Source organism: Syngnathus leptorhynchus, chromosome 3 (genome assembly GCF_054491065.1).
Source record: "Syngnathus leptorhynchus isolate UIUO chromosome 3, UIUO_Slep, whole genome shotgun sequence".
NCBI lineage: Eukaryota > Metazoa > Chordata > Actinopteri > Syngnathiformes > Syngnathidae > Syngnathus > Syngnathus leptorhynchus.
Window position 1 is genome coordinate 16,873,272 of NC_141197.1, and position 22,944 is coordinate 16,896,215.

A 22,944-nucleotide genomic window follows, 5' to 3' on the forward strand; every position below is an offset into this window, starting at 1 on the left:
TCTTAATCTAACAATTGCCAACTGTTAGCATGTATATTCTTACAAAGGGATGTCGGGGAATGATGCAGAAACTATGCTAATTGCTAAGCTAAACTAAGTGTTTGTAAAGCGCTTTGTTTATGGTGAAATTATTGTATGTATTTCACATAAGACGGGGTTCAAACAAACCAATGTGTTTAACATCTTAATAATTGATATACGTCACATACGTTTTCTTTTGATGCTATCAATGAAGTCAAAGCAAGGACAACGGCACTTTCTCAAAATCGAAGAATGCGCTCACAGTGGAATGTTTATTTGGATGTTCGGCTTTTTAAATGTAGTTTTATTAATTAACCAAAGCAACCAACATGCAGTCTTTCAATGCATGCTCCCCCCAACCCGAGGAATGAAAAGAAATCAGACTCATCTCTTGAATTTTGCAACATGATATGGTGTCATCTTCCTTTCATGACTTCCTCCTTATCTAAACATTTTCTACACACTGCACGCAATGTACCCAATCCAAATAAATAAATAAAAACATGTCAATATTTCAATATTGACATTATTGTTCTTTAAATTGAATTTGCATCGTTGTGAATGGACGACTCTCTGCTCGACTCGGCCATTTTGTCACAGTCTGTAATGGAATTGACTTCTGGTCAGTTTAGTTGGAGATGTGAGGAGTTAATGTTTCCACGGAGGAATTTTATTGTTTCACCAACGTAATTAACTTTGCCTCGCTGGCATTTCTTTTTAATTAACAACATATTATGAGCAGGGTCTTACGACTTGCGTGTTGATGCGGCAAGCCGTCACCCACGCGTATGTTATTTATAAAAATCACACCCAGGAAGGTTCTCAGGTACCTTTTTTTTGGTCACATTTATTGTTTATTCATCGTAACTTTGGGATAATGAGAAGCTATGTTGTCACATGGTAAAAAAAATATCAATATTGTTGTTCATTATATTGTTTATTATAATACAGTGAAATCGCTGAAATCCATCCAGGAACGATGAGCCAAATCAAAAAGCAATAAAAAATTGTTTCAGGATCGAACTGTCTCCATTTTAAATTGAAGACGAAATTTATAAGTACAATTTAACATACTGTCAAACAATTGTTAGACAAAACAAGTTAAACAACAGTATTGTAAATGCCAACATGTGAACAGTTGATGTGCTAACAAATGGCAATATCAATCGATAACGGTTATATATCTTTTTTTTTTTTTTTTTTTTTTTTTTTTTTTTTTTTTACAAGAAGAGACGCTCCAATCGTCAGGTGAAGAGGAAGAAATATGCCGAGGAGCTGGAGGCCAGACTGTCAGACGAAGACGGCAAAGTGATCGTCAAAGCCAAGAAGGCAAACGCGGTGGCCTCCAAGCAGCCTGCGGTGCAGCTCTTTGTGGTGAGCGCCTGCGACATCTATCACCAAAACAATTATACAATTTCACATGCCGAACTGTCATACAAGTGTAAAGATTAACTACTTATGAGACCAAAGTAAACTCAACTACTCCCCAGTTGATGTCAATTGCTGGAGGCAAGTCAACTTTGCGTGTGGTGCTTTTTAACATTTTAACCGTCACACGAGTGTAGAATTTGGATAAGGACCAAAAATAAACAATGCACTCTTTGACATGATGTGAGGGGAGCGCGTTGCTGAAGGCAATCAACCTAAGGCACCCCATTTTAACACACGGAGCCGTCTAAACAGTAAGTTGATCTCCGGAGATAAAGCTAGCGTAAAAACAACTCGCGCATCAATGACAAGGTTCAAAGGGAGGAGTTTTTGGGGAGTTTCTGCTTTTATTAGGAGCTCAATTCCATGGCACAATGTTAAAACCCCCCATAAATTATTAATGGTCCAAAAATCACAATTTCGCTCAAGGGCTTTTTACGACCGCCGTGATTTATGGCTGCTTCTAAGTGTAGATTCCCGATATAGAAACAAAGTCTCTCAGAAGCCTAGTATGAGCACTGACCGTTTTCTCTCGCCACCGTCTTTAGGAAAACCCCAGTGAAGAAGACGCCGCCGTGGTGGACAAAATCATGTCCTCTCGTGTCGTCAAGAAGGAGGTAGCCATCACTTTTTCGCTCTTGAACCGCTGCGATGCGTTTGTTGTGAGTGCGGTAAATTGTAGATTTTCTCTGTGTAGGTTTCCCCAGGCGTCCTGGTCGAAGTGGAAGAATTTTTTGTCAAGTACAAAAACTAGTAAGTTCTTCTTGTTGTTATTATTAGCCGATATGTAAAACGATCTTTTTTATCATTGCTGTTCAATGAAAGGATTTTTTTATTTTGTGCCAATCTAATGTTCTTTAATCAAAAAGTGTGAAAAAGTCCGATTGGAGATTTGTTTTCATTCCACTTAAAACGTGTTGCTTTAGGTGCATCATAGACTTAATATGATGAAACTAATAATCAAGATCATGAGGATCTCAATGTGACATTTTTGATCTAGTTTCATCTCTATAATTACGACATGCTTGTGTTTATGTGTGCGCGCAGCTCCTACCTCCACTGCGAGTGGGCCACGGAGGGCCAGCTGGAAAAGGACAAGCGGATCCAGCAGAAGATCAAACGCTTCAAGATGAAACAGGCACAGCGGGCACTTTTCTTCGCCGACGTAAGGCGACATACACTCAAATGCGCGTGCGTGCGTTACCTTGCTGCATGCTTGACTACAGTAGGAAGCAAGCGTGTGTAGGTTGAGAAGCATCTTCACTTGCTGCGTGGGCGGACACATCTGTGTTTGCCTGTTGACTCCAGATGGCGAGTAGGCGCTGTGGTTGATTCGATCCCTTTGTCTCCCTCTTGTGATTCCCAGATGGAAGAAGAGCTCTTCAACCCGGACTATGTCGAGGTGGACCGTGTGCTCGAGGTGTCGTATTGCGAAGACAAAGACACAGGAGAGGTAAAGTGAGTCCTTAAAAAAAAAGTCTTTGGCGAGATGAAATAGTCGTACCAGTAAACTGGGCCAACGTTTCAAACTGCCAGAGTATAGCACCGACTACTGCTAAGGAGGATGTAATTAATGTAGTATCGGTGGCTGGTATCGGCAGCCCCCACGAGTACAAATAACTTAATATACTGCTGGTATCGGTATTCCTGCATGGCTAGCCAGCACTTATTTGTCCATCTAGTTGTCATGATAGGAAATATTCACACTATTCTACATGTATTAAGCCGTCACCTCTGCCAGTTTTATCTTTGACATCTTTGTGGCGTATATTCGCTACTCAAGCACCGTCTTTTTTGCTTGACGAGAGAGGCCCAAGGCCACGCTAATGGGCTCCCTGACTGGCCTTTTGTCGGCGCGATGAAAGCGCTCACTTTCCTGCGTGTCTGCTGGTAGGAAGTGGTCTACTACCTGGTGAAGTGGTGCTCCCTGCCCTACGAGGACAGCACCTGGGAGCTGAAGGACGATGTGGATCAGAGCAAAATAGAGGAGTTCGAGCAGCTGCAGGCGGCCAAGCCGGACTCACGCAGAGTGGTGAGACAGCTTGCATGATTTTCGGATCGGTTTGAGCTTCTATTTGGATAGCTTATTGTAAGGTTTTCTTCATCAGGATGAGGGCTGCAATTAATTACAAGTAATCTGACTTGGATAGTTTGCAGTATATTTTCATATTTTGTCCATGAATCAATTCTCTTACGTCATTCTAAATCTTCAAAGGTTTTATGCCGTGCCAAAGTAAAAAAATAGTATTGTGCGTTGCAATGCAACCCCCCTGCAGGATCGGCCCCCAGCCAACCTATGGAAGAAGAGGGATCAATCGCGGCAATACAGGAACGGCAACAGCCTCAGGGACTACCAGCTGGAGGGGGTCAACTGGCTGCTCTTTAACTGGTACAACAGGTTAGTTTCAAGCGTCAGACTATTTACATGCTTCGGTAGATGCTGCTGTTTTGGTTAGCAACAGTTAAATGGAAATGTTGTACCAAAATTTATAAGTTCTTTTTAGAGAAAAAAAAGCCCACCCGGATAGTATAAATATCAACATTTTGCTGGTTGCTAACATTTGAAAATAGTGTCAAAACATATATGATTAATTTGCCTGCCATGATTGTATTGCCTGCGTGTGGGCCCTAATCATGTGATTTGGCTCACCGTACAAATTCTCAAAACAAAGAAATCCCAAGGAACTCCTATATAAACATTGGAACTCGCATCATATGTACTGATAATAAACGTTTGTTCCGATCTTTGACCCCCCCCCCCCCCACCTTGAATTTAATATTGCTTGCAGAGAACTGAATTGACTCCTGCTAGGAAAAATGTTGATGTAGACATGCCATTGAATATAGATCCAGACATTTGATAATAAATATTAAATTACATTTTCTGTTGAGTTGTTGCTGCACCGTGTCCCCGCTCTCATTTAGGGACTGCGGCATTTCCTCATTTCCGTATCATGCCTTTTCAGTTTTCGCCCACGGTCGAAAAAGGAAGCCGGCGCAATACACCTGGAGCACACACTCTATTATGCTTGCGTTACAACTGAGCGCACAGAAGCATTGCGTTCCCACGCGCAGCCATTTGTCAGCAGCAGGGAGGCTGCTTGAGTAGCGTGTTAGCTCCATCCTCTGGATAGCTGTGTAAATGCTACACAAAGGAGCTTGTGATTATTTAGGCTCTTCTCTTTAATCTTTTAATATCATCTGCTTTGTTGGTATTTTTAACTCCGGATGTGTTGTAATACAATAATCTTTCACTCACTTCCTCTTTTTTATTGGAATGGTTTATGGATTGATTTCTATTGATAATTGGAGCAAATTATTGTCCACTATGCTAACAAACGCTGACAAGTCTTTCACGTCATCCTCAGACGAAACTGCATACTGGCTGATGAGATGGGCCTGGGGAAGACCATCCAATCCATCACCTTCCTGGAGGAGATCTACCGCGTGGGCATCAAGACGCCTTTCCTCATCATCGCCCCGCTGTCCACCATCACCAATTGGGAGCGCGAGTTCCGCACGTGGACGCACCTGAACGTCATTGTGTACCACGGCAGTGTTGTCAGCAGGCAGATGCTGCAGCAGTACGAGATGTACTTCAGGGACACGCAGGTAATCATGAGCGCTGTTTAATGATGTCGCTTGCATACCAGATGGCTTGGAAGCTGGAATTCTTTTCCCAATTTTTCCACAACTTTTTCACTCAAACGACCTTGAAGTGAGTCAAATGGACCAACAATCACTTGCAGTGAAAAAAAAACAAAAATTATTTCATGTATTCTGTGGTGTGCCTAATTTTTTTAAAAATATATTCTTATGTGCCCTATGACCGGTTCCGGGTGAAGTAAGGTGATTATCTTGCTGACACACCTCAGATTGGCACTTGCCCAGCATTTGAGCTGTGACAATGTCAGGCTTGTAATGGCTTAGCGTTCCCGGTAATAGAGAAAGATGTTGAGGAGCAGTGATGTCAGCACTGCCTCCGATGGGGAGGGAAGGAGGAGGGTACTCACTCAGCCCCTCTCGGGCTTGTCTGATGTGCGAAGGAGGCTGATGTATAATCGTGTGGGGCTCCGGAGGCCCGTTGTCAAGGCGATGGTAACAAATGCAGAGGCGGAATGAGTCGATGGTTACCGTGCGTGCTGACAAATAAACAATCCTGTGGGTGGAAGGAGGATAGGTAGGGGGGTTAAGTCTCTCCTGAGGCCAAAATAGAATTGAAATATGTCAAATTAGCTTCCAACTAAAAGGGATGACTGCTCCTATCTAATGTCTTCTTTTGTTGCTTTAAGGGTCGCGTGTTGCGAGGCGCCTACAAGTTCCAGGCGGTCATCACCACCTTCGAGATGATCCTGGGGGGCTGTCCGGAGCTCAATGCCATCGAGTGGCGCTGTGTCATCATCGACGAGGCGCACCGCCTCAAGAACAAGAACTGCAAGCTGCTGGAAGGCTTCAAGCTCATGAGCCTGGTAGGCCCCTCTTTCCATGCGACTTCCTTTCACCTTATCACATCGAACAAAAAGTAACACAGTTAACTATTGAGAATGTACATCTCGTTCAGGCTACTTGGTACATTACGGTTAAGTCATCCCTAACATATGTTTGTGGCTTTGCTTCTGTTTTTGTCAGGAGCACAAGGTCCTCCTGACAGGCACTCCTCTCCAAAACACAGTGGAGGAACTCTTTAGCCTATTGCACTTCCTGGAGCCAGCACGTTTCCCGTCGGAGAACACCTTCATGCAGGAGTTTGGAGACCTCAAGACTGAAGAACAGGTGAGCTCGGGATTTCAGTGCCTGGATGGCCACCACTTTGATGTTAATGTCAAGCAGTCCAGATTAGGATATGGAGTTTATGTCTAACTAGGTCACCGTGTTGTGTTGTAACCAACACACTACTGACGTCTGTATCAACACAGTGAGTCCAAATGGAATTAAAGCTGAAAGGTGCCGTGGATGATCTCACTATAAACGTTCATATCCTATTCGGAGTCTTGACCAAATGAGCCCTGATTAGAAGCAGAATAGGAAATGGCTGTTTGAAATCTATAGTAAATGGCCAACTTCCTGTTCGATCCCATCATCACACTGTAACGGCAACTGAGGCAATGGCAACATTTCTATATGTAGTCTGATTGTCCAAATTTACAATACCAAAACAATTATTAAGGTTTTGTGATTGTGACAGTTTGACAGGATTAATTTCCATTATTCTAAATCAAATAAAAATCTAATTGCACTTTATTTCCATCACCCAGATTATCACGAGGCCTTCTTAAAGCTCCTGTTTGTAGACAAATGTGTGTAGGGGGAGTGGGGGCCTCATGAAATTAGTAATTAGCAAACTTAACTGAATATTGATTTTGGTCAGGGAGTTCCGTCTCTGTTGGCTGCCCCTGCAAGGCTTTCTTAAAATCGATCACGTCATAAGACTTGTTTATATGCATGTCGGTGACGGTGTGTGTGTGTGTGTGTGTGTGTGTGTGTGTGTGTGTGTGTTGTGTGTGCGTGTGTGTTTCTCGAATGGTTTCTGGAAAGCGGAAAAACAGGTCTCGTATGTTATTGAGCTAACAGCAGACAGCAGTGAACATTTTAGCTCCTGTGTGTTTCCCCCCCTTTCAGTCAATTATTTGCGTGGCTTTTGTTTGCAATCGAGACTGAGCTTCTGCACAATGACACACAACACATCACAGTGCAGTCATACCTTTTTCTCACTTTTCTAATATATTTTTTTATATTACAATGAACAGATATGATATCCATCCATCCATCCATTTTCCGAACCGCTTTGTCCCCACGGGGGTCGCAGGCGTGCTGGAGCTTATCCCAGCCGTCATCGGGCAGTAGGCGGGGGACACCCTGAACCGGTTGCCAGCCAATCGCAGGGCATCACTCGCACTCATACCTAGGGACAATTTAGAGTTTTCAATCGGCCTACCAAGCATGTTTTTTATTAAACAAAAATCAGAATTAAAGTCGAGTGTTGACAGTTTAATCGGGACTACCGCCCAAATATGGTCTGTAAATATATCTTTGGGGGTGGTCAACAGGTCCAGAAGCTGCAGGGCATCCTTAAGCCGATGATGCTGCGGCGCTTGAAGGAAGATGTGGAGAAAAAGCTGGCGCCCAAAGAGGAGACCATCATCGAGGTGGAGCTCACCAACATTCAAAAGAAGTACTATCGTGCCATCCTGGAGAAGAACTTCTCCTTCCTGGCCAAGGGAGCGGGCCAGGCAAACATGCCCAACCTGGTCAACACTATGATGGAATTGAGGAAGTGCTGCAACCACCCCTACCTCATCAAAGGTAAGACTGAATCCCACAAAAGAGGTTCTACACAACATCTCGACCCTACAGCTAATGCTATTTGTGTTCTTTTCAGGGGCAGAAGAGAAAATCCTGGAGGACTTCAGGGAGGTTTATAGCCCGGCTGCCTTGGACTTCCACTTGCAAGCTATGGTGCAGTCTGCCGGGAAGCTGGTCCTCATCGACAAACTGCTGCCCAAGATGAAAGCCGGCGGCCACAAGGTGCTCATCTTCTCCCAAATGGTGCGCTGCTTGGACATCTTGGAAGACTACCTCATACAGAGAAGGTACCTGCTCAGAGACACCATTTGGCAGCTCAAGGAAAGAAATGACTTTCCCATTTCATTGACCCTTCGCAGGTACTTGTACGAGCGGATAGACGGTCGTGTTCGAGGAAACCTACGACAGGCGGCTATCGACCGCTTCAGCAAGCCCGACTCGGACCGATTCGTGTTTCTACTGTGCACGCGAGCCGGTGGCCTAGGGATCAACCTCACAGCTGCGGACACCTGCATCATTTTTGATTCGGACTGGAACCCGCAGAACGACCTCCAGGTAGCGCTTGTGTGAAAACCCATGATGTTATGGAAATATTTTTATTTATTTAGTTATTGAAATAGTTGATACTAATGACTCTAAGAATGGTTTTGAATTCTATTAAGAGAATAGTTCAAATATTTTTAAACAAACCTTCCTATGATTCCGGTCAACAATCATTCACTTCTTTACAAGCTATCAAATGTCTTGCAACTTCTTTGTGCCTAAAGGGGAGGTTTGTTCAAAAAACATTCAAATTCGATTAAGGAGATGAAAATATGCTGCATTTGCATCGACTATTGAACTCAGGAAAATCACCCAAAAAAAAATCTGTTGCATAATTATCTGGGAAGTAGTGTATTCTTTAAATAATGTGACCTGTCACAATCATATCAGAGCTTTCATACTTATTTTTAAATTATAGGACTTACTTTAAAATAAAGATTTTCTTTGGACTCATGGAAACTCCGGTTTGAGAAGCCGCGCTTTACACACTTCTATTGTTTGCATCCCTGCCTCCTCATAGGCCCAGGCACGTTGCCACCGGATTGGTCAGAACAAGGCGGTGAAGGTGTACCGCCTGATCACCAGGAACTCGTACGAGCGAGAGATGTTTGACCGCGCCAGCCTCAAACTGGGTTTGGACAAAGCTGTGTTGCAAAGCATGAGCGGCCGCGACAACAGCCTGGGAGGAGGTGCAGCAGGAGGCACTGGGGGAGGGGTGAGTCATGAGAATTTAGTCTGGATGACTAATAAAGATTAAACTTAATTTAAGTGTGCAATGGAAAAATGCACATTTTTATCCACACCAGGAACATTGTAAATTGTAATTCCAGGCGGTCCAGCAACAGTTATCCAAAAAGGAGATTGAGGATCTTCTTCGACGCGGAGCCTACGGCGCCATCATGGACGAGGAGGACGAGGGGGCCAAGTTTTGCGAGGAGGATATTGACCAGATCCTCCAACGGCGAACCAAGACCATCACTATCGAGTCCGAGGGCCGAGGGTCCACCTTTGCCAAGGTGGCGTGACACGCCGAGACGTGTCGACGAATTGATACCCGATCTGATCGCTAAGATTGTCTGATGTCATCTTCCAGGCCAGTTTTGTAGCATCTGGGAACCGCACCGACATCTCGCTGGATGACCCCAACTTCTGGGACAAGTGGGCGAAAAAGGCTGACATCGACATGGAAATGGCCAATGGCAGAGTAAGTATACTTCTGTTACAGCACATCAAATAGGGAACAGTTGTCAATCTGACATTTAGAGGTCAGTGTTTGTGTTTGATCTTCCTCAAGAACCATGAGCCACTTGGGACTTGGATTTTTCTGCTGGAATTTTTAGCTCATTTCCATGAGATTAAAAAAAAAAAAAAAAATATATATATATATATATATATATATATATATATATATATATATATATATATATATATATATATATATATATATATATATATATACACACACATACACACACACATACACACGCACACACGCACACACAAAAAGAAAACCTAATCTGATTGTATTCAAAGGGTTAAGTTAGTACAACTCCTGGTCTAACAATTTCATTCATTGTCATTAATGCAATTCTGTCTGGAGCTTGTGACACACTCTGTGATCTGCGTAATAATTGAATCGAAATATAATTGGGTGACTTAGTGTTGAATTGCCATGAATAAAAAATACAATCCTTGCTTTTATTGCCTTTATGGACACTGTGGGCTTTTTAAATGTGACACATTAGAGGTTTGCCCATTATTGAACAAGCAATATCATTTCCTACAGCACGTTAGTGGAGTATTATTAAGGTTACCCCTCATTTGAATCAATGAAGGAACAAGTCAACCTAGGCCAACTACCAGTGACTTTTATGTTGCATTTAATGTTTGTATTATTTTGGTATTCTTATTACTCATGGCCAATTTGGGTGCATGTGCATGCGGGTTGTATATAGATTTTACTGTTACTGTACTGTTCTGATGCATCTGTGGACGGCTTTACTGTTCCAAACCTCGCTGTTAAAAAACAACCTCAACGTTCTTGTCACGCCTACAGAACAGCCTGGTTATTGACACGCCCCGCGTCAGGAAGCAGACGCGGCCTTTCAGCTCCACCAAGGATGAGTTGGCGGAGCTGTCCGAGGGCGACAGCGACAGCGACGACACCAAGCCCAAAGTCAGACGAGCCCACGAGCGGCCCAACAGCTACGGACGCACCGAATGCTTCCGCGTGGAGAAGAATCTGCTGGTATACGGGTATGCTAATTAACTTAAGACAAAAAATATGCTATGAGTTTCAGGTCAGGGGATGATCAGAGCCTTTCTTTCTTTCATCGTCATTCAGGTGGGGCCGCTGGAAGGACATCCTCAACCACGGTCGTTTTAAGAAGCAGCTGACCGACTGGGATGTGGAGTCCATCTGCAGAGCACTGCTGGCCTACTGCTTGGTGCACTATCGTGGCGATGACAAAATCAAAAGCTTCATGTGGGATCTGATTGCACCCGCCGAAGACGGCCGCACTAAGGAGCTGCAGAATCACTTAGGTATGTGAACCCGTTCGTGACTATGAATCAAAGAGACCCAGGACTGAATTTAAACCTTGTGATCCTTCGCCACCGCCAGGTCTGTCCGCACCTGTTCCTCGGGGCCGCAAGGGCAAGAAAATGAAGACCCAATCCAGCTCATTTGACATCCACAAGGCTGAGTGGTTACGGAAGCACAACCCGGAGCATATACTCCAGGACGACGGCTACAAGAAACACCTCAAGCATCACTGTAACAAGTAGGTCACGCTTTGATGTTTAAAACAGTACTGGATATCTCCAAATGGAACAACAATTTTGCATGGATTTAGTTTCATTCAGCCCCACAAGTTCTTAATCGTGTCAAAATGTTGTCATTAATTGAAAAAGTCATGTTTTGTAGCTGTCAATTAGTTTTACCTTAAAGCGGCCGATGAGTCTCATATCCGAACAGGCAATTAATTGGGTCTTGATGCGGCAGAGTAGTCACATCTCCAAGTAGTCATGTCGAAGCAGTTGAGTAGCCGTGTCTCTCAGTATTCTAGAAGCCACATCTTTAAATGTTGCCTTAGTGGAGCGCTGAATTGCTTGCATCTTCCTCATAATCAATAAAGGAAATGTGGTCAAATGCAAATAGAATGTACTCTGCGCTCTTTTGGCCACGCACCCGGGTAATGACGAGCCACTCAAAGACGTGCCGCTGATTCATTATCATACACAGCAAGCGGTTGAGTGATGGAAATCTTAATGAGACTTCAGGCTTGCCTAATGGCCGCCATGTATCACCCTTACTCGCAGACAGGGGGAGAAAGGAGGGTGGCTGCCAAAGAGACAAAAGCCAAATAGATGTTGAAACTGTGCTGCATTTTCCATGGAAAGTTCCCCTTTGTTTGCGAGTCCAACCGTGTTGAATCCAGCCTTTGTCCAATTTCTGGCGTGCGATTTTTGCTGACTATGACGGTTTCCCCTCCGGAGGACGCTCCCCGGCGTTCAATAGAAGCCAAAGCGAGGAGTGACATGTCACGCTTAAGCGCTCTTGTTGTCACTTGCGGCGTCTCCTCCCGCTCGTGTTGCTTCCGGCTTGGGCCGGTGCCTGCGAACAGAGCCCAGAGGGATTCCTCGCATGCCAGCCGGCTGTGTCACGCAACTCAGCTGGCTCGCCGCGTAACGAGCAAGTGACGGCGTGCAATTTTTTTTTTGCCTGTGCGTGCTTGTGTGTGCGTCTAAGCAAGCGAGAGAGTGAATCACACAGCACGTACTTGCGTGGAACCTGGAAAGGAGTGATGACAGGTGCGGTGGAGCAGCGGAGCAGCTGCTTCACTCACACAGGAGTGTGGAGGGTGGGCGGGCGTAGCCTGCTTTGCATAAGTACATTTTTCCTACCCCCTTCTTGCCAGGAAACATGTTGAGCGAAAATGTATAACATGGCTGTTGTGTGGTTCCTCTGTTCCTCTATGGCAGCTTTAGTTTCGTTCTGTTCACGACTGTGTGCGCGCGTGCGTGTGTCTGACTCCCTGTTCACTCTGCCTACTGTTGCTGTTCCTGAACGACAACATTGTCCAGTAATTTGTCTTTGTGTTTGTGGGTTTTCTTGTTTTTATGCAACACAACATTTTAGTTTTCCTCCTCCATTTCATCCATAAAAAAAAAATATCAGCATTGAGGATTGACGGTGCATTGTTTCATTTGGTGTTCATTGTGTTCAACCAGACGGTTTGTGTAAGCACGTGTGTGTGTGTGTGTGTGTGTGTGTGTGTGTGTGTGTGTGTGTGTGTGTGTGTGTGTGTGTGTGTGTGTGTGTGTGTGTGTGTGTGTGTGTGTGTGTGTGTGTGTGTGTGTGTGTGTGTGTGTGTGTGTGTGTGTGAGTGAGTCTGCACAATTGTGCGAGGTCAGGGCTTTTTCTTTTCTAAGCAGCGGCTTTTCTGCACGCAGGGTGTTGCTCCGGGTCAGAATGCTGTACTACCTGAAACAAGAGGTGATAGGCGAGGAGGCCCAGAACGTTCTGAACAACGTGGATGCTAGGTGAGTACGCCGTTTGACCGTTAAACGACAAAGCTGTGAAATTGATGTTATAAATATTTGATGAAGAGAGACTAATTGCACAGCAACAGTATATAATTAATTTCCACACCTGAACCTGCTCTGAAAATTGCAATCTTTACGTGATAATCACGTTTGATTAATTTCATTAATGCTTTAACACTTATCTGTTGTTCGCCTTTAATAACATAACACATTATACTCTCAGTATCTCAAGGGCAGAATATATCTTACATTAACACATTCATCAAATACACATTTAACAACATCACGTAAAGCGTAACTGAGTACAAACTGAAATATTTACATGTTCTAAAAAGAGGGTGTTGTTTTTGAATGTACCGATACAACCCTCAACCTGTTGAAGACTCATCAGCCAAATATTTAAGACAACTATTGAGCTCCACCTGCTGGAAATAATTATAACTACATTACAAAAGCATCATCAAAACAACCTCTTGGTGACATCTCCAGTGACATCAAGATCTGGGTGCCGGAGCCAGACCATTCGGAACTGCCGGCCTTGTGGTGGGACATCCTCTCAGACAAGTGTCTGCTACTGGGGGTCTACAAGCATGGTGAGCGACCACCACGCAATATCCGAACCCTGAACCACGAGTGTGCAGCAGAGTTGCTTACTACTAGTTACACCCCTTTCTTAGACATCTTATGAGGATTATTATTACAGGTTATGAGAAGTACAACACCATCCGAGCGGACCCCGCGCTGTGCTTCCTCGACCGTGTAGGCCGACCGGACGACAAGGCCATCGCTGCCGAACAGAGAAGCAACGATTTCATGGACGGGTGGGTAGAAAACACCCTAAAAGTGCATCCAGCATTCAACAATGCTTTGAAAGTTACACATTTTCTGCGTGTGTGTGTAGGGATGTGGACGATCCAGAATACAAGCCCGCTCCAGCCCTGCTGAAGGACGACATGGAGGTAAACGTCAGACCCCGCCCGCCAAAGGCCAAAGTTGTCTCCTTTTGAAAAGGCCGATCGATAATCAGACTGACAGAGATGAACAAGTTCACTCTCAGCACTGACGTGGCGCTCACATCTGTTCTCATTACTCATTCAAAGTAGTTCTTAGGTATTTTTCTTTTCCACAATTTCAAACTTTTCCATGGTATTTTGTCTCGTCTGTGACATGCTTTGGTCAAAAGTCCCCTAAGGGCTAAAGAAAGGACCAATGAAGTTATTGGTAATCACTCATAATTTTACATTTGATGTGAAGAGTAGTAACTCTGGATACCAAATTATTTGTGTATAAATGATGCAAAGTCATTTTCTCCCTTTTAAAATGAGATGTGTAAAACACCAATTTCCCCATAGGATGACGCCTCTTCTCCCGGAGACTTGGTTGTCACTGACAACGCCGGAGGTGAGTATTAGTCACACATTAATCCTGCGCGTTGTCAGCATGTCTCGGAAATTCCACAGACATTAATTAGCACAAATGCTTTTTCCTCTCCCAGACACGGGTTCGGGAGCAGCGGGTGCATACTGGCCCCCGTCCTCCTTGCTCACTGCCCGGCTGAGGCGTCTGATCACCGCCTCGCAGCGCTACACCAAGAGCCGGCAGATCCTGCAAATCCACCAGGTGCAGTCGCAGTGCCAGTCTCAGATGGCCACCATGATGTCGACGCCCCTCGGCCCGCCGCCACCATCGGCGGTGATGCTGCTGCCGCCAGCGGTTCTCAGTGACCCACTTAATCCCAAGATGGCTGCCAAAATTGAACGACAACAAAGGTGGGACAGAGTGATTGGTCCGATAAGAAATGAGGAAATGTAAATGAAAATGTAAATTGTTTATCATGATGTGTGAATTACAAAATTATTTACATTCTGGGGTTTAAAAACAATGGTTTAAAACTAATTTGAATAAAATGGTTAAATTGAAAAAAAAGATGAAAAAATTAATTCACACTGCTATGTAACTTGCATTTTTAACTAAGCATTTTTATTTCCATTGTCAATAGATGGACCAGGCGGGAAGAGGCCGACTTCTACCGGGTGGTCTCCACCTTTGGCGTAGTCTTCAACCCGACGCTGGGCCGCTTTGACTGGACAAAATTTCGGGCGATGGCACGGCTGCACAAGAAGACAGACGAAAGCCTGCAAAAGTACCTGTGCGCCTTCGCCGCCATGTGCAGACGCGTTTGCCGCCTGCCGCCCAAAGAAGGAGGTCAGAGGATATAGTATACACTTGCAGTACAGTGCATAGTACGGCTTCCATGGCAACCGGGCCATAGCTCGGGTGTTGCAACTACGCAAGCTATTTATTCTCTCACGGCCCAGTTTAAAGAAAAAGGCAAGCCCCCACAAAGAAAGAAAATAAATCTTGCTGTATTTTCTGTCAGTTCGCTTTAAAAAAAAAAAAAGAATAATAATTCCCAACATGCTAACTTTACTCCCATCTGTTTGCCCAGACTCTGCGGTGGATCCATCCCTCAACATCCAGCCCATCACAGAGGAACGGGCGTCGCGCACTTTGTACCGGGTGGAACTGCTGCGCCAGGTGAGAGAGCAGGTCCTTTGCCACCCCTTGCTCTACGAGCGCCTGCCGCTGTGCCAGATCAGCTCCGACTTGCCCGCGTGGTGGGAGGTCGGCACCCACGACCGGGACCTGCTCATTGGCGCCGCCAAGCACGGGGTCAGCCGCACGGATTATCACATACTCCGAGACCCTGATTTGGGCTTCATGGCGGCCCAGCGCAGCTACAGTCAGACAAAAGCGGTGCCGCAACGGCAGTCGCTAGGCTTCACGCCGCTCCTGCAACCTCAGTACCAGGCAACGGCCTCTGCTTCGGCAGTCCCGCCTCCCGCCCCAAGGGACTCGGAGACCGGTGGGGTTATCCCGAAAGTGGAGCCTCACTCAGAAGAGGAGGAAAGCAGAGAGAAAGTGAAGGAGAACTGGAGTCCCGCCCTCGCCGCGGAGACGCCCGCAGGAGTCGCCGAGGACAAACCTGACAGCGAGGGACAGATGGTGGCAGCAAGGACAAAGCCCCTCACACCCAACTCCTCAGAGAGAAAGCCCAAGAAGGCCAGCAAGAGGGGCCGCAGGGAGAGGCGGGCCTCAGGGGCCGAGTCGGACCGCTCGTCTTCCAGCTCTTCGTCACGCTCCTCCTCATCTTCTTCGTCGTCCTCTTCTTCCTCATCCCACACCGGGTCCAGCTCCTCTTCGTCTTCATCGTCCTGCTCCTCTGGCTCTTCGTCGTCATCCTCCTCTTCCTCATCTTCGGATGACAGTGACATCGAAGGAGAGGATGGGAAGAAGAAAGGTGAGCACTCAAGATGCAGACAGTGTTAGTTGGTAACTATCCAATGCTAAGATACGCTGGAATGCCAAAGGATGAAATAATTGACAACTGCAGCACATAGCAAACGACCCGAGCACCTGTCCGTTTTTGGAATCAGTGTTTATTGTCCCTTGAAAAAAAAGAAAGTGGAACCGCTTTTGGGTGCCTCACTCGGCCTGAAAACTGTGTATCAAACTGAAAATGTAATTTGAGGACAAACGCACTTCTTCCAAGAGGGCTCTTATTTTTTTGGTGCTCAGAAACATGACTGTGAATCCTGTTCATTCTTCACACGTCAGCCATTAGAGAAAAAGTGTATGCTGTTTCCAGTGCCTGCAGCCCCAAGCGTGAAGGGCTTCGACGAGGACAGCGTGGCGTCATTAGGCACCGTGCACAACGATGCGCAAGACTCCCACGCCGCCCAGAACGGTGTCGCCAACAGCGTGTCGCATCCCTTCCAGGCGGGAGGCTACATGCTTGCTGCCTCCCATTGGCCAAAGGTGAGTCGCCGCAGCACTTATTGACAGACGACAGGCGCCATTTGCAATCTGACAATTTTGCAAAATTCAGGACCGGGTGATCATCAACCGTCTGGACAGCATATGCCAGGCGGTGCTGAAAGGCAAGTGGCCGGCCACGCGGCGTGTCTACGAGCCCGGCGGCCCCGTGGCGTCCTTCTACACCACCAAGCTTTTGGACAGCAGCCTGTGCGAGGACCCCTCGGCCTCACCACAGGGGTCAAAGGTGACCGAGCATGTTGCAGAAAGCAAGGAATTCTCAGTCAAGCTGAACGATGTATGTTGATTTCTCCCCTCCTCGTCCCCCTCCCCCCCACACTCCCGGCTCCTCCGCCGCCACGCTGGGCATGTCGCTCTGATTTTCCCGCTCTGTCTTTCCTTCGGGGGTGTGGGTAGTTCTTCTCGCAGCGGGAGGAACGTAATTACTGCCCTTCCTCTCTTTTTCCTATGCGCTTACTTTAAAATAGCCCCCAAGGACAACATTAGCCCAACGTAAAAGGTTCCACAATCTCCTTCTTGGATTTCTCCTCGTTTGGCTTCCATTTACAGTCTGATTAATTCTGCCTACTTGGCACCGTCTTGTGTGTCAGGTTTTCTGGTTGCACTAGCACGTTTACAGAATATATATATATATATATATCAAGCCAGTCTAAAAAGGTCATATTCTACAAAAACAAACCAACGGCATCACAAAACCTTTTGCTGTATAGGAAATTTTACCATTCTCCAGTTTTGCCAAGTGCACACAAAAAAATAACCCCTTTGGAATTAATCAAGTTTGGCCTCTGTGCAGCAGGAGGGAGGTCTCAAGTTGACCTTCCAGAAACAGGGTCTACCTGTGAAGAGAGCCCTGGACTCGGAGGAGGCACCCCAAGCCCAGCAGCAGCAATATCTGGCCCGGCTCCATGATCTGCAGAGCGCCTCTGACACGGGCCTGGCTGACATCACCAAGCCACAGTGCAGCTTCCAGAACAGTACGTACAAAATGAGATGATCTGTGACTCCATCACCGCCACAAAGCGGCAGCAAAGCTTGTTGCAGAGATTTATTCCTGCGTGCTTTCAGGTTTTGCTGGCACCATGAGGCTGAACGGGGTTCTGGATTGCCAACCGGTGGTGAAGCGTCGACGGGGGAGGAGGAAGAACGTGGAAGGCATGGACCTGCTCTTCATGAACAGGACTCAGGTCCCCGAACAGGTAAACTTCAGCGCCAAAATGTGATTTACAAAAGCAAAAACTGGAATGACCTCTAGAGGGCGTCAGGGATGACATTGACCCTCACCTATGTTTCCAGGCGGCTCCTGGGTGGGGCGGCATCGGCCAAGTGGGTGCAGCGATTCCAGGGTACAACCACCAGACCTCTGGGCTGGGCCCGGAAGATGTGGAGAGCAGGGTCTCGGTCATCAACCTCAAAGACGGCACCCGGCTGGCTGGGGACGACGCTCCCAAGAGGAAAGACCTGGACCAGTGGCTGAAGGAGCACCCGGGCTTCGTGGCCGACACGGGCGCCTTCATCCCCGTGAGTTATCTGCCGTACCGGGCAACCTCTTGAGTATGTTGTCATGGTGTAACGCGTTTGTCTTGGTGCGCAGGGCGTGAACAAGATGCCTTTGCAGTTCCACGTCCAGGACGGGCGACCCAAACAGAAGAGGCACCGCTGCCGGAACCCCAACAAAATCGACGTCAACAGCCTGACGGGCGAGGAGCGAGTGCAGATCATCAACAGGAGGAACGCCCGAAAGGTAGACAACAAATATGTGCCTTGGGTTGGAGCACACTATTGCTCTCATTTTACTTATTAATTGTTCTACATTCTTTCTAAAGTTTCTTTTCTACGTTGATCCTAAAGTCTTTTAGAAATCAGTTTCATTGTCATTTGTAAAATAGCTGCCAATTCCAAGCAGGCTTGTAACGTCTGTTGAATTTTTGCCCTCAAGGTCGGTGGAGCTTTTGCGCCGCCTCTCAAGGATCTGTGCCGCTTCCTTCAGGAGAACCCGGAGTACGGCGTCCCGCCCGAATGGGCCGACGTCGTCAAACAGTCGGTGAGTCACTGAAAATGTTATGCTATACAGCAGAGCAAGATAAAATATATGTATTTATTCACATTATTCAATGTGGTAATGGCAGCAAATCAGGTTGTACACAACTTAAGTACAGAGATTGTAAACGTGTTGGTTTGAGGGAATACCTTTCTTCTTTCAGGGTTACCTCCCAGCGAGCATGTTTGACAGAATCCTGACGGGTCCCATCGTTCCAGAGGAGGTGAGCCGGCGAGGGCGGCGTCCAAAGAATCCACTGGTTAAGGCAGCGACGGCGGCCATGACGCCTAACACTACGGCGATGGCGGCGTCCTCCGCCCTGGGCCTCAACTCCCTGCTGGCCAATGGGCTTCTGACGGGCATGGACCTGAGCAGCCTTCAGGCCTTCCAGCAGAACCTGCAGCTCACCGCCGGCCTCATGGGCCTGCCCTCCTCGGACGCCGGAAACCTGGCGGCGAGTAATCTGGCCGCCATGTTTCCCATGATGCTCTCAGGCATGGCGGGGCTGCCCAACCTCCTGGATGTGAGCGGCTTGCTCGGGAAGAATCAGGAAGGAGGCGCGGGCGGCACGAGCGGCGCAGGCTCCGAAGACAAGGAGATGGGAATCGGCGGCGCGACGGGAGAGCCGTGCGCCCCCAGCGAGGAACGGACAAAAGGCGCCGCCGCCGCCTCCTCCCAAAGTGCCTCGTCCACCTCTAGTCCACCTCTCCCGCTCAACCCATTGTTGCTGTCCAGCATGCTTTACCCAGGGATGCTTCTCACTCCAGGCCTTAACCTCCCCGTGCCCAACGCGCAACCCGACAACACGCCGCTTCCTCCTCCCACTCCCCCACCTCCTCCTCAAGCATCCGCTGTCAAAGCTGAAACTCTGGAAGATGACGACGACGACGACGACGAGGATGAAGAATCAGGAGAGCACAAAGACAACAGCGGGAAAGCAGAGTCGTCTTCAGCCGACTCTGGGAGCTCTTCTTCTTCCTCGGACGACTCTGACTCCAGCAGCAAGGACTGACGGAATATTCATTTATTTATGTACTCCCCCCCCCTTTACAAATGTATTCATATATTCACAAATATGTGGACCCCCCTCCCCCCCACACACACACACACACACCTGCCACCATCTATCACCATCCTCCCAGCACTTACGTTTTCTTTACATGTAAATAACTAACTGCATTGTTGTGTATTAAAGCAAAAATTTCAACAAAAACCACCACCAACAAAAACAAACTGAAATCAAATGTCAACGTTGGTGGATGAGGTAGCGTCTTGTTTCCAGACATTTTGCATGTCGGACTTGAGTAGAAGCGTCACCTTGTACTGTTTCAAACAAAACAAAACAAAAAGAAAAAAGGCATTATTGTAATTATTATGAAGTCAGGATTTAATTTTATTAAAAATGCGTCAAGCTGTACTATTAATATATATTTGATGGTGGGGTTATGATGTAAATAAGGCACGCTTGCTTTGCAGATCATGCGGATGTGAGCAATAACTCGGGCAGCTAACGAATGTCACTCAAGCTGTAGATTCTGTCATGTTCCAAAAATGGCTTTTCACTTTGGTCCTGTCATTCATTTATTTTTATTGGGTTTTTTTTGTTTTGTTTTTTTGGAGGGTGACCTCACAGTGGGTTGTTTTCAGCACATCCACAGTCGAGAGTCTCTCCATGTGCGGAGTTTGCATGTCGACCTCGTGCTTACGTCTCTGGTTACTCCAGCTTCCTCCTGCTTCCTCAAAACATGAATTTCAGCTTTATTGAAGACTCTAAATTTTCCAAAGGTATCAATGTGAGTGTTTGACCTTGCATCAAGATGGGGGAATAACAGAAGTTTTTGATGGAAATTTACCCACCGCATCACGCAAACAGCCCTTGAAGCCTTCCTGCCCTTCTGCTGTGCCAAAAGCCAACCTTCTCCATGTTCTTCAAGAGCTTCCTGATGCGTTGTACCTCTTCTTCCTATTTCCCAGCCTACCTTCAACAACCTTCCGACAGCACAAGCACAGAAAAAAAAATATATGGTTTTGATTGTTGTTCGACACAGCAGTGCCACATCTAGCGAGCGCGCTAGTATGCTAGCTAGCTCGGGCAAGGGCTCGAACAATCTCGCTACTCACGCTAGTTTTGTTTTTGCTTGTTGTTTTGAGCTTCAGCTTAGACTTAGAAGTGCCCTTATCTTGTACCTCTGATTTTCAATCCTCTTATACATTGTGTTTTTGACCGCCAACACTGGAATTCCAACAAAGCCGAAGTACCTTTGCCTCCCTCTTGTGGACTGTTATTTCATCAACACTCTTGATTGTGACCGTCGCTCTGTTCTCCAATGGTCAGTAAATGCACCCAGACTGAAACGCTTGCAGTGATTTACACACAATATGCTTATTTTTTTTGTTTTTCCTATTGTAGTGCCCTTATACATATGTGACTCTTATGGTACAATCACACATACACACACTACTGCTGTAAAAGATGGTATCATCCATGTCATCACTGAGACAAGATCATTTTTATTATTTTTGTTTTGTTGTTTATTTTATTTCAAGCTTTGACGATATCCAAGTGTCACCATGGTCAGTTTTTGTCTTATTTTCTGTAAGTAATATTTCGTGCTCTGTATAGTCAAACTAATTTCCTGTAGTCAAATGGAGGAGAAAAATGCAGGGGGGAGGGGGATGTGTCTTAAAAACAGACAAAAAAAAAACAAGAGTCATTTGTAATTTATTGGATTACTTTCTATGAAGTTCTATAGAGGAAACTGAGGTTTAATTATTTTTATTAAACATATTCTTCTGACTATCCATCAGGTGTCAATTTGTATGAGCTTTGTTCATAAATTTAAAACAAATATATTCATTATATATGATTTTTTTTGTTTGCATTTGTTTTATTCCATTTGGATCGTACTGCTTTTGTGATGTATTCTTTATGTATGACAGTATCACGAGATTTAAACGTGAGTGTCCCCCTGATTGCCATGGCGACGGGCACATGATATCGTTGCAGTGTGTCACCAGGTGTGTTTAGGTAAGCGAGCAGAACAATAGGAGGAGGATCCAGCTGCAGGTCAGGTTGTGATCAAGGATTCTTTATGTATGACAGTATCACGAGATTTAAACGTGAGTGTCCCCCTGATTGCCATGGCGACGGGCACATGATATCGTTGCAGTGTGTCACCAGGTGTGTTTAGGTAAGCGAGCAGAACAATAGGAGGAGGATCCAGCTGCAGGTCAGGTTGTGATCAAGGTTGCCATGGAAACATAATACTATGCTGAGATTGGAGCAGCGCTTTAAAAGTGTACTGGTGTGCAGAGAAAGCACCAACTTTAAAGTTATGGGCTGCAACACAACCAGGTGTGCTACTGCATGGGTTGACCCATCGGAATGCCCAACCGAAAGACCCAAAACGGGAGCGTTGGCATCTTTGCAGAATGTTAAAATGGATGAGAAGACGGACATAGGAAAAGCTGAACAGGAGCACAGCTGAAGAATGACATTACAATACATCAAATAAAGTAAGTCACCATCAGTAAATATATGCTTACACAAGTATGTATCATAATCAAAGTATGATGGGGGTAAAATGTGTATGTTTAACATGAACGTCATATTAGTCAGAGTACAATAATAAGAGGTAGATTATTAAATTGAACAATCAGAGCAAAAGAAGCAAAAAATTCAAGAACAAAGTTAGCGATATTTAATTAATTGCATTGCACAATTGCCTGGAAAAATCTCATAATATTCTGAGAGTGTTGTCATTTTGTAAAAAAAAATAGGTTTCCCAGATTATATATTATTAGGAAAATACATTTAAAAAAACTATTGAAACATAACTCTTGACGCTGCATTTCTACTAGTCTACCGCTAGAGAGCGACATAGTGTCAGAAACAAATGAGCTGCATTTTTTCTTTCCTCCACCAGAGAGTAGCAGCGGCCTTGAACTAATTACTCAAAATAGGAAAACGAGCAATATCAAAATGTGACGTCCATTGAGTAAACTACTTTTTTTACATTTTTAATTACATTAAATGTCAATTGTACAAATATCAGGGAACATGGAGTCGTCTGCTACACAATTGTACTGTTAAGCAAAACTGACATGCGTTAGACCCAGTGCTATGAAGGGGAATCATACAGCTTGTCTCATTATTTAAGGTGGAAATGTAATAGATAAGCAAATATAAATAAATAATTATTAAACAAATAGGTGGATTTTATTAG

At 45.7% G+C, this 22,944-nt stretch overlaps 2 protein-coding genes across 14 annotated transcripts in view; both read left to right on the forward strand.

The window, feature by feature from the left end:
* Positions 1-21,520, forward strand: part of chd9 (chromodomain helicase DNA binding protein 9) — a 43,948-nt gene extending 22,428 nt beyond the window's left edge. For 5 of the 9 annotated variants that reach the window (XM_085908692.1, XM_085908693.1, XM_085908700.1 and 2 more), the window contains 35 exons: positions 1,249-1,395; positions 1,998-2,066; positions 2,147-2,202; positions 2,497-2,614; positions 2,816-2,902; positions 3,344-3,481; positions 3,726-3,847; positions 4,818-5,061; positions 5,742-5,918; positions 6,079-6,222; positions 7,497-7,752; positions 7,829-8,039; positions 8,112-8,307; positions 8,816-9,010; positions 9,126-9,311; positions 9,389-9,499; positions 10,352-10,551; positions 10,640-10,839; positions 10,919-11,078; positions 12,751-12,840; positions 13,333-13,436; positions 13,547-13,664; positions 13,745-13,802; positions 14,196-14,244; positions 14,339-14,612; positions 14,843-15,048; positions 15,293-16,144; positions 16,493-16,662; positions 16,733-16,957; positions 17,474-17,654; positions 17,746-17,876; positions 17,974-18,198; positions 18,272-18,421; positions 18,617-18,721; positions 18,882-21,520. In XM_085908692.1, the coding sequence (XP_085764818.1) occupies positions 1,249-1,395; positions 1,998-2,066; positions 2,147-2,202; positions 2,497-2,614; positions 2,816-2,902; positions 3,344-3,481; positions 3,726-3,847; positions 4,818-5,061; positions 5,742-5,918; positions 6,079-6,222; positions 7,497-7,752; positions 7,829-8,039; positions 8,112-8,307; positions 8,816-9,010; positions 9,126-9,311; positions 9,389-9,499; positions 10,352-10,551; positions 10,640-10,839; positions 10,919-11,078; positions 12,751-12,840; positions 13,333-13,436; positions 13,547-13,664; positions 13,745-13,802; positions 14,196-14,244; positions 14,339-14,612; positions 14,843-15,048; positions 15,293-16,144; positions 16,493-16,662; positions 16,733-16,957; positions 17,474-17,654; positions 17,746-17,876; positions 17,974-18,198; positions 18,272-18,421; positions 18,617-18,721; positions 18,882-19,730 (6,804 nt within the window). In that variant the 3' untranslated portion in view covers positions 19,731-21,520. The remainder of the gene's footprint in view (positions 1-1,248; positions 1,396-1,997; positions 2,067-2,146; positions 2,203-2,496; positions 2,615-2,815; positions 2,903-3,343; positions 3,482-3,725; positions 3,848-4,817; positions 5,062-5,741; positions 5,919-6,078; positions 6,223-7,496; positions 7,753-7,828; positions 8,040-8,111; positions 8,308-8,815; positions 9,011-9,125; positions 9,312-9,388; positions 9,500-10,351; positions 10,552-10,639; positions 10,840-10,918; positions 11,079-12,750; positions 12,841-13,332; positions 13,437-13,546; positions 13,665-13,744; positions 13,803-14,195; positions 14,245-14,338; positions 14,613-14,842; positions 15,049-15,292; positions 16,145-16,492; positions 16,663-16,732; positions 16,958-17,473; positions 17,655-17,745; positions 17,877-17,973; positions 18,199-18,271; positions 18,422-18,616; positions 18,722-18,881) is intronic. The other 4 variants (XM_085908694.1, XM_085908697.1, XM_085908698.1 and 1 more) reach the window with 4 other exon arrangements.
* Positions 21,521-21,648: 128 nt separating this feature from the next.
* Positions 21,649-22,944, forward strand: part of tox3 (TOX high mobility group box family member 3) — a 75,296-nt gene continuing 74,000 nt past the window's right edge. For all 5 annotated transcript variants that reach the window (XM_085908191.1, XM_085908183.1, XM_085908188.1 and 2 more), the window contains exon 1: positions 21,649-22,234. Coding sequence is in view for 2 of the 5 variants with exons in the window: in XM_085908182.1 (XP_085764308.1) it covers position 22,234 (1 nt within the window). In the remaining 3 variants the exon portion in view is untranslated. The remainder of the gene's footprint in view (positions 22,235-22,944) is intronic.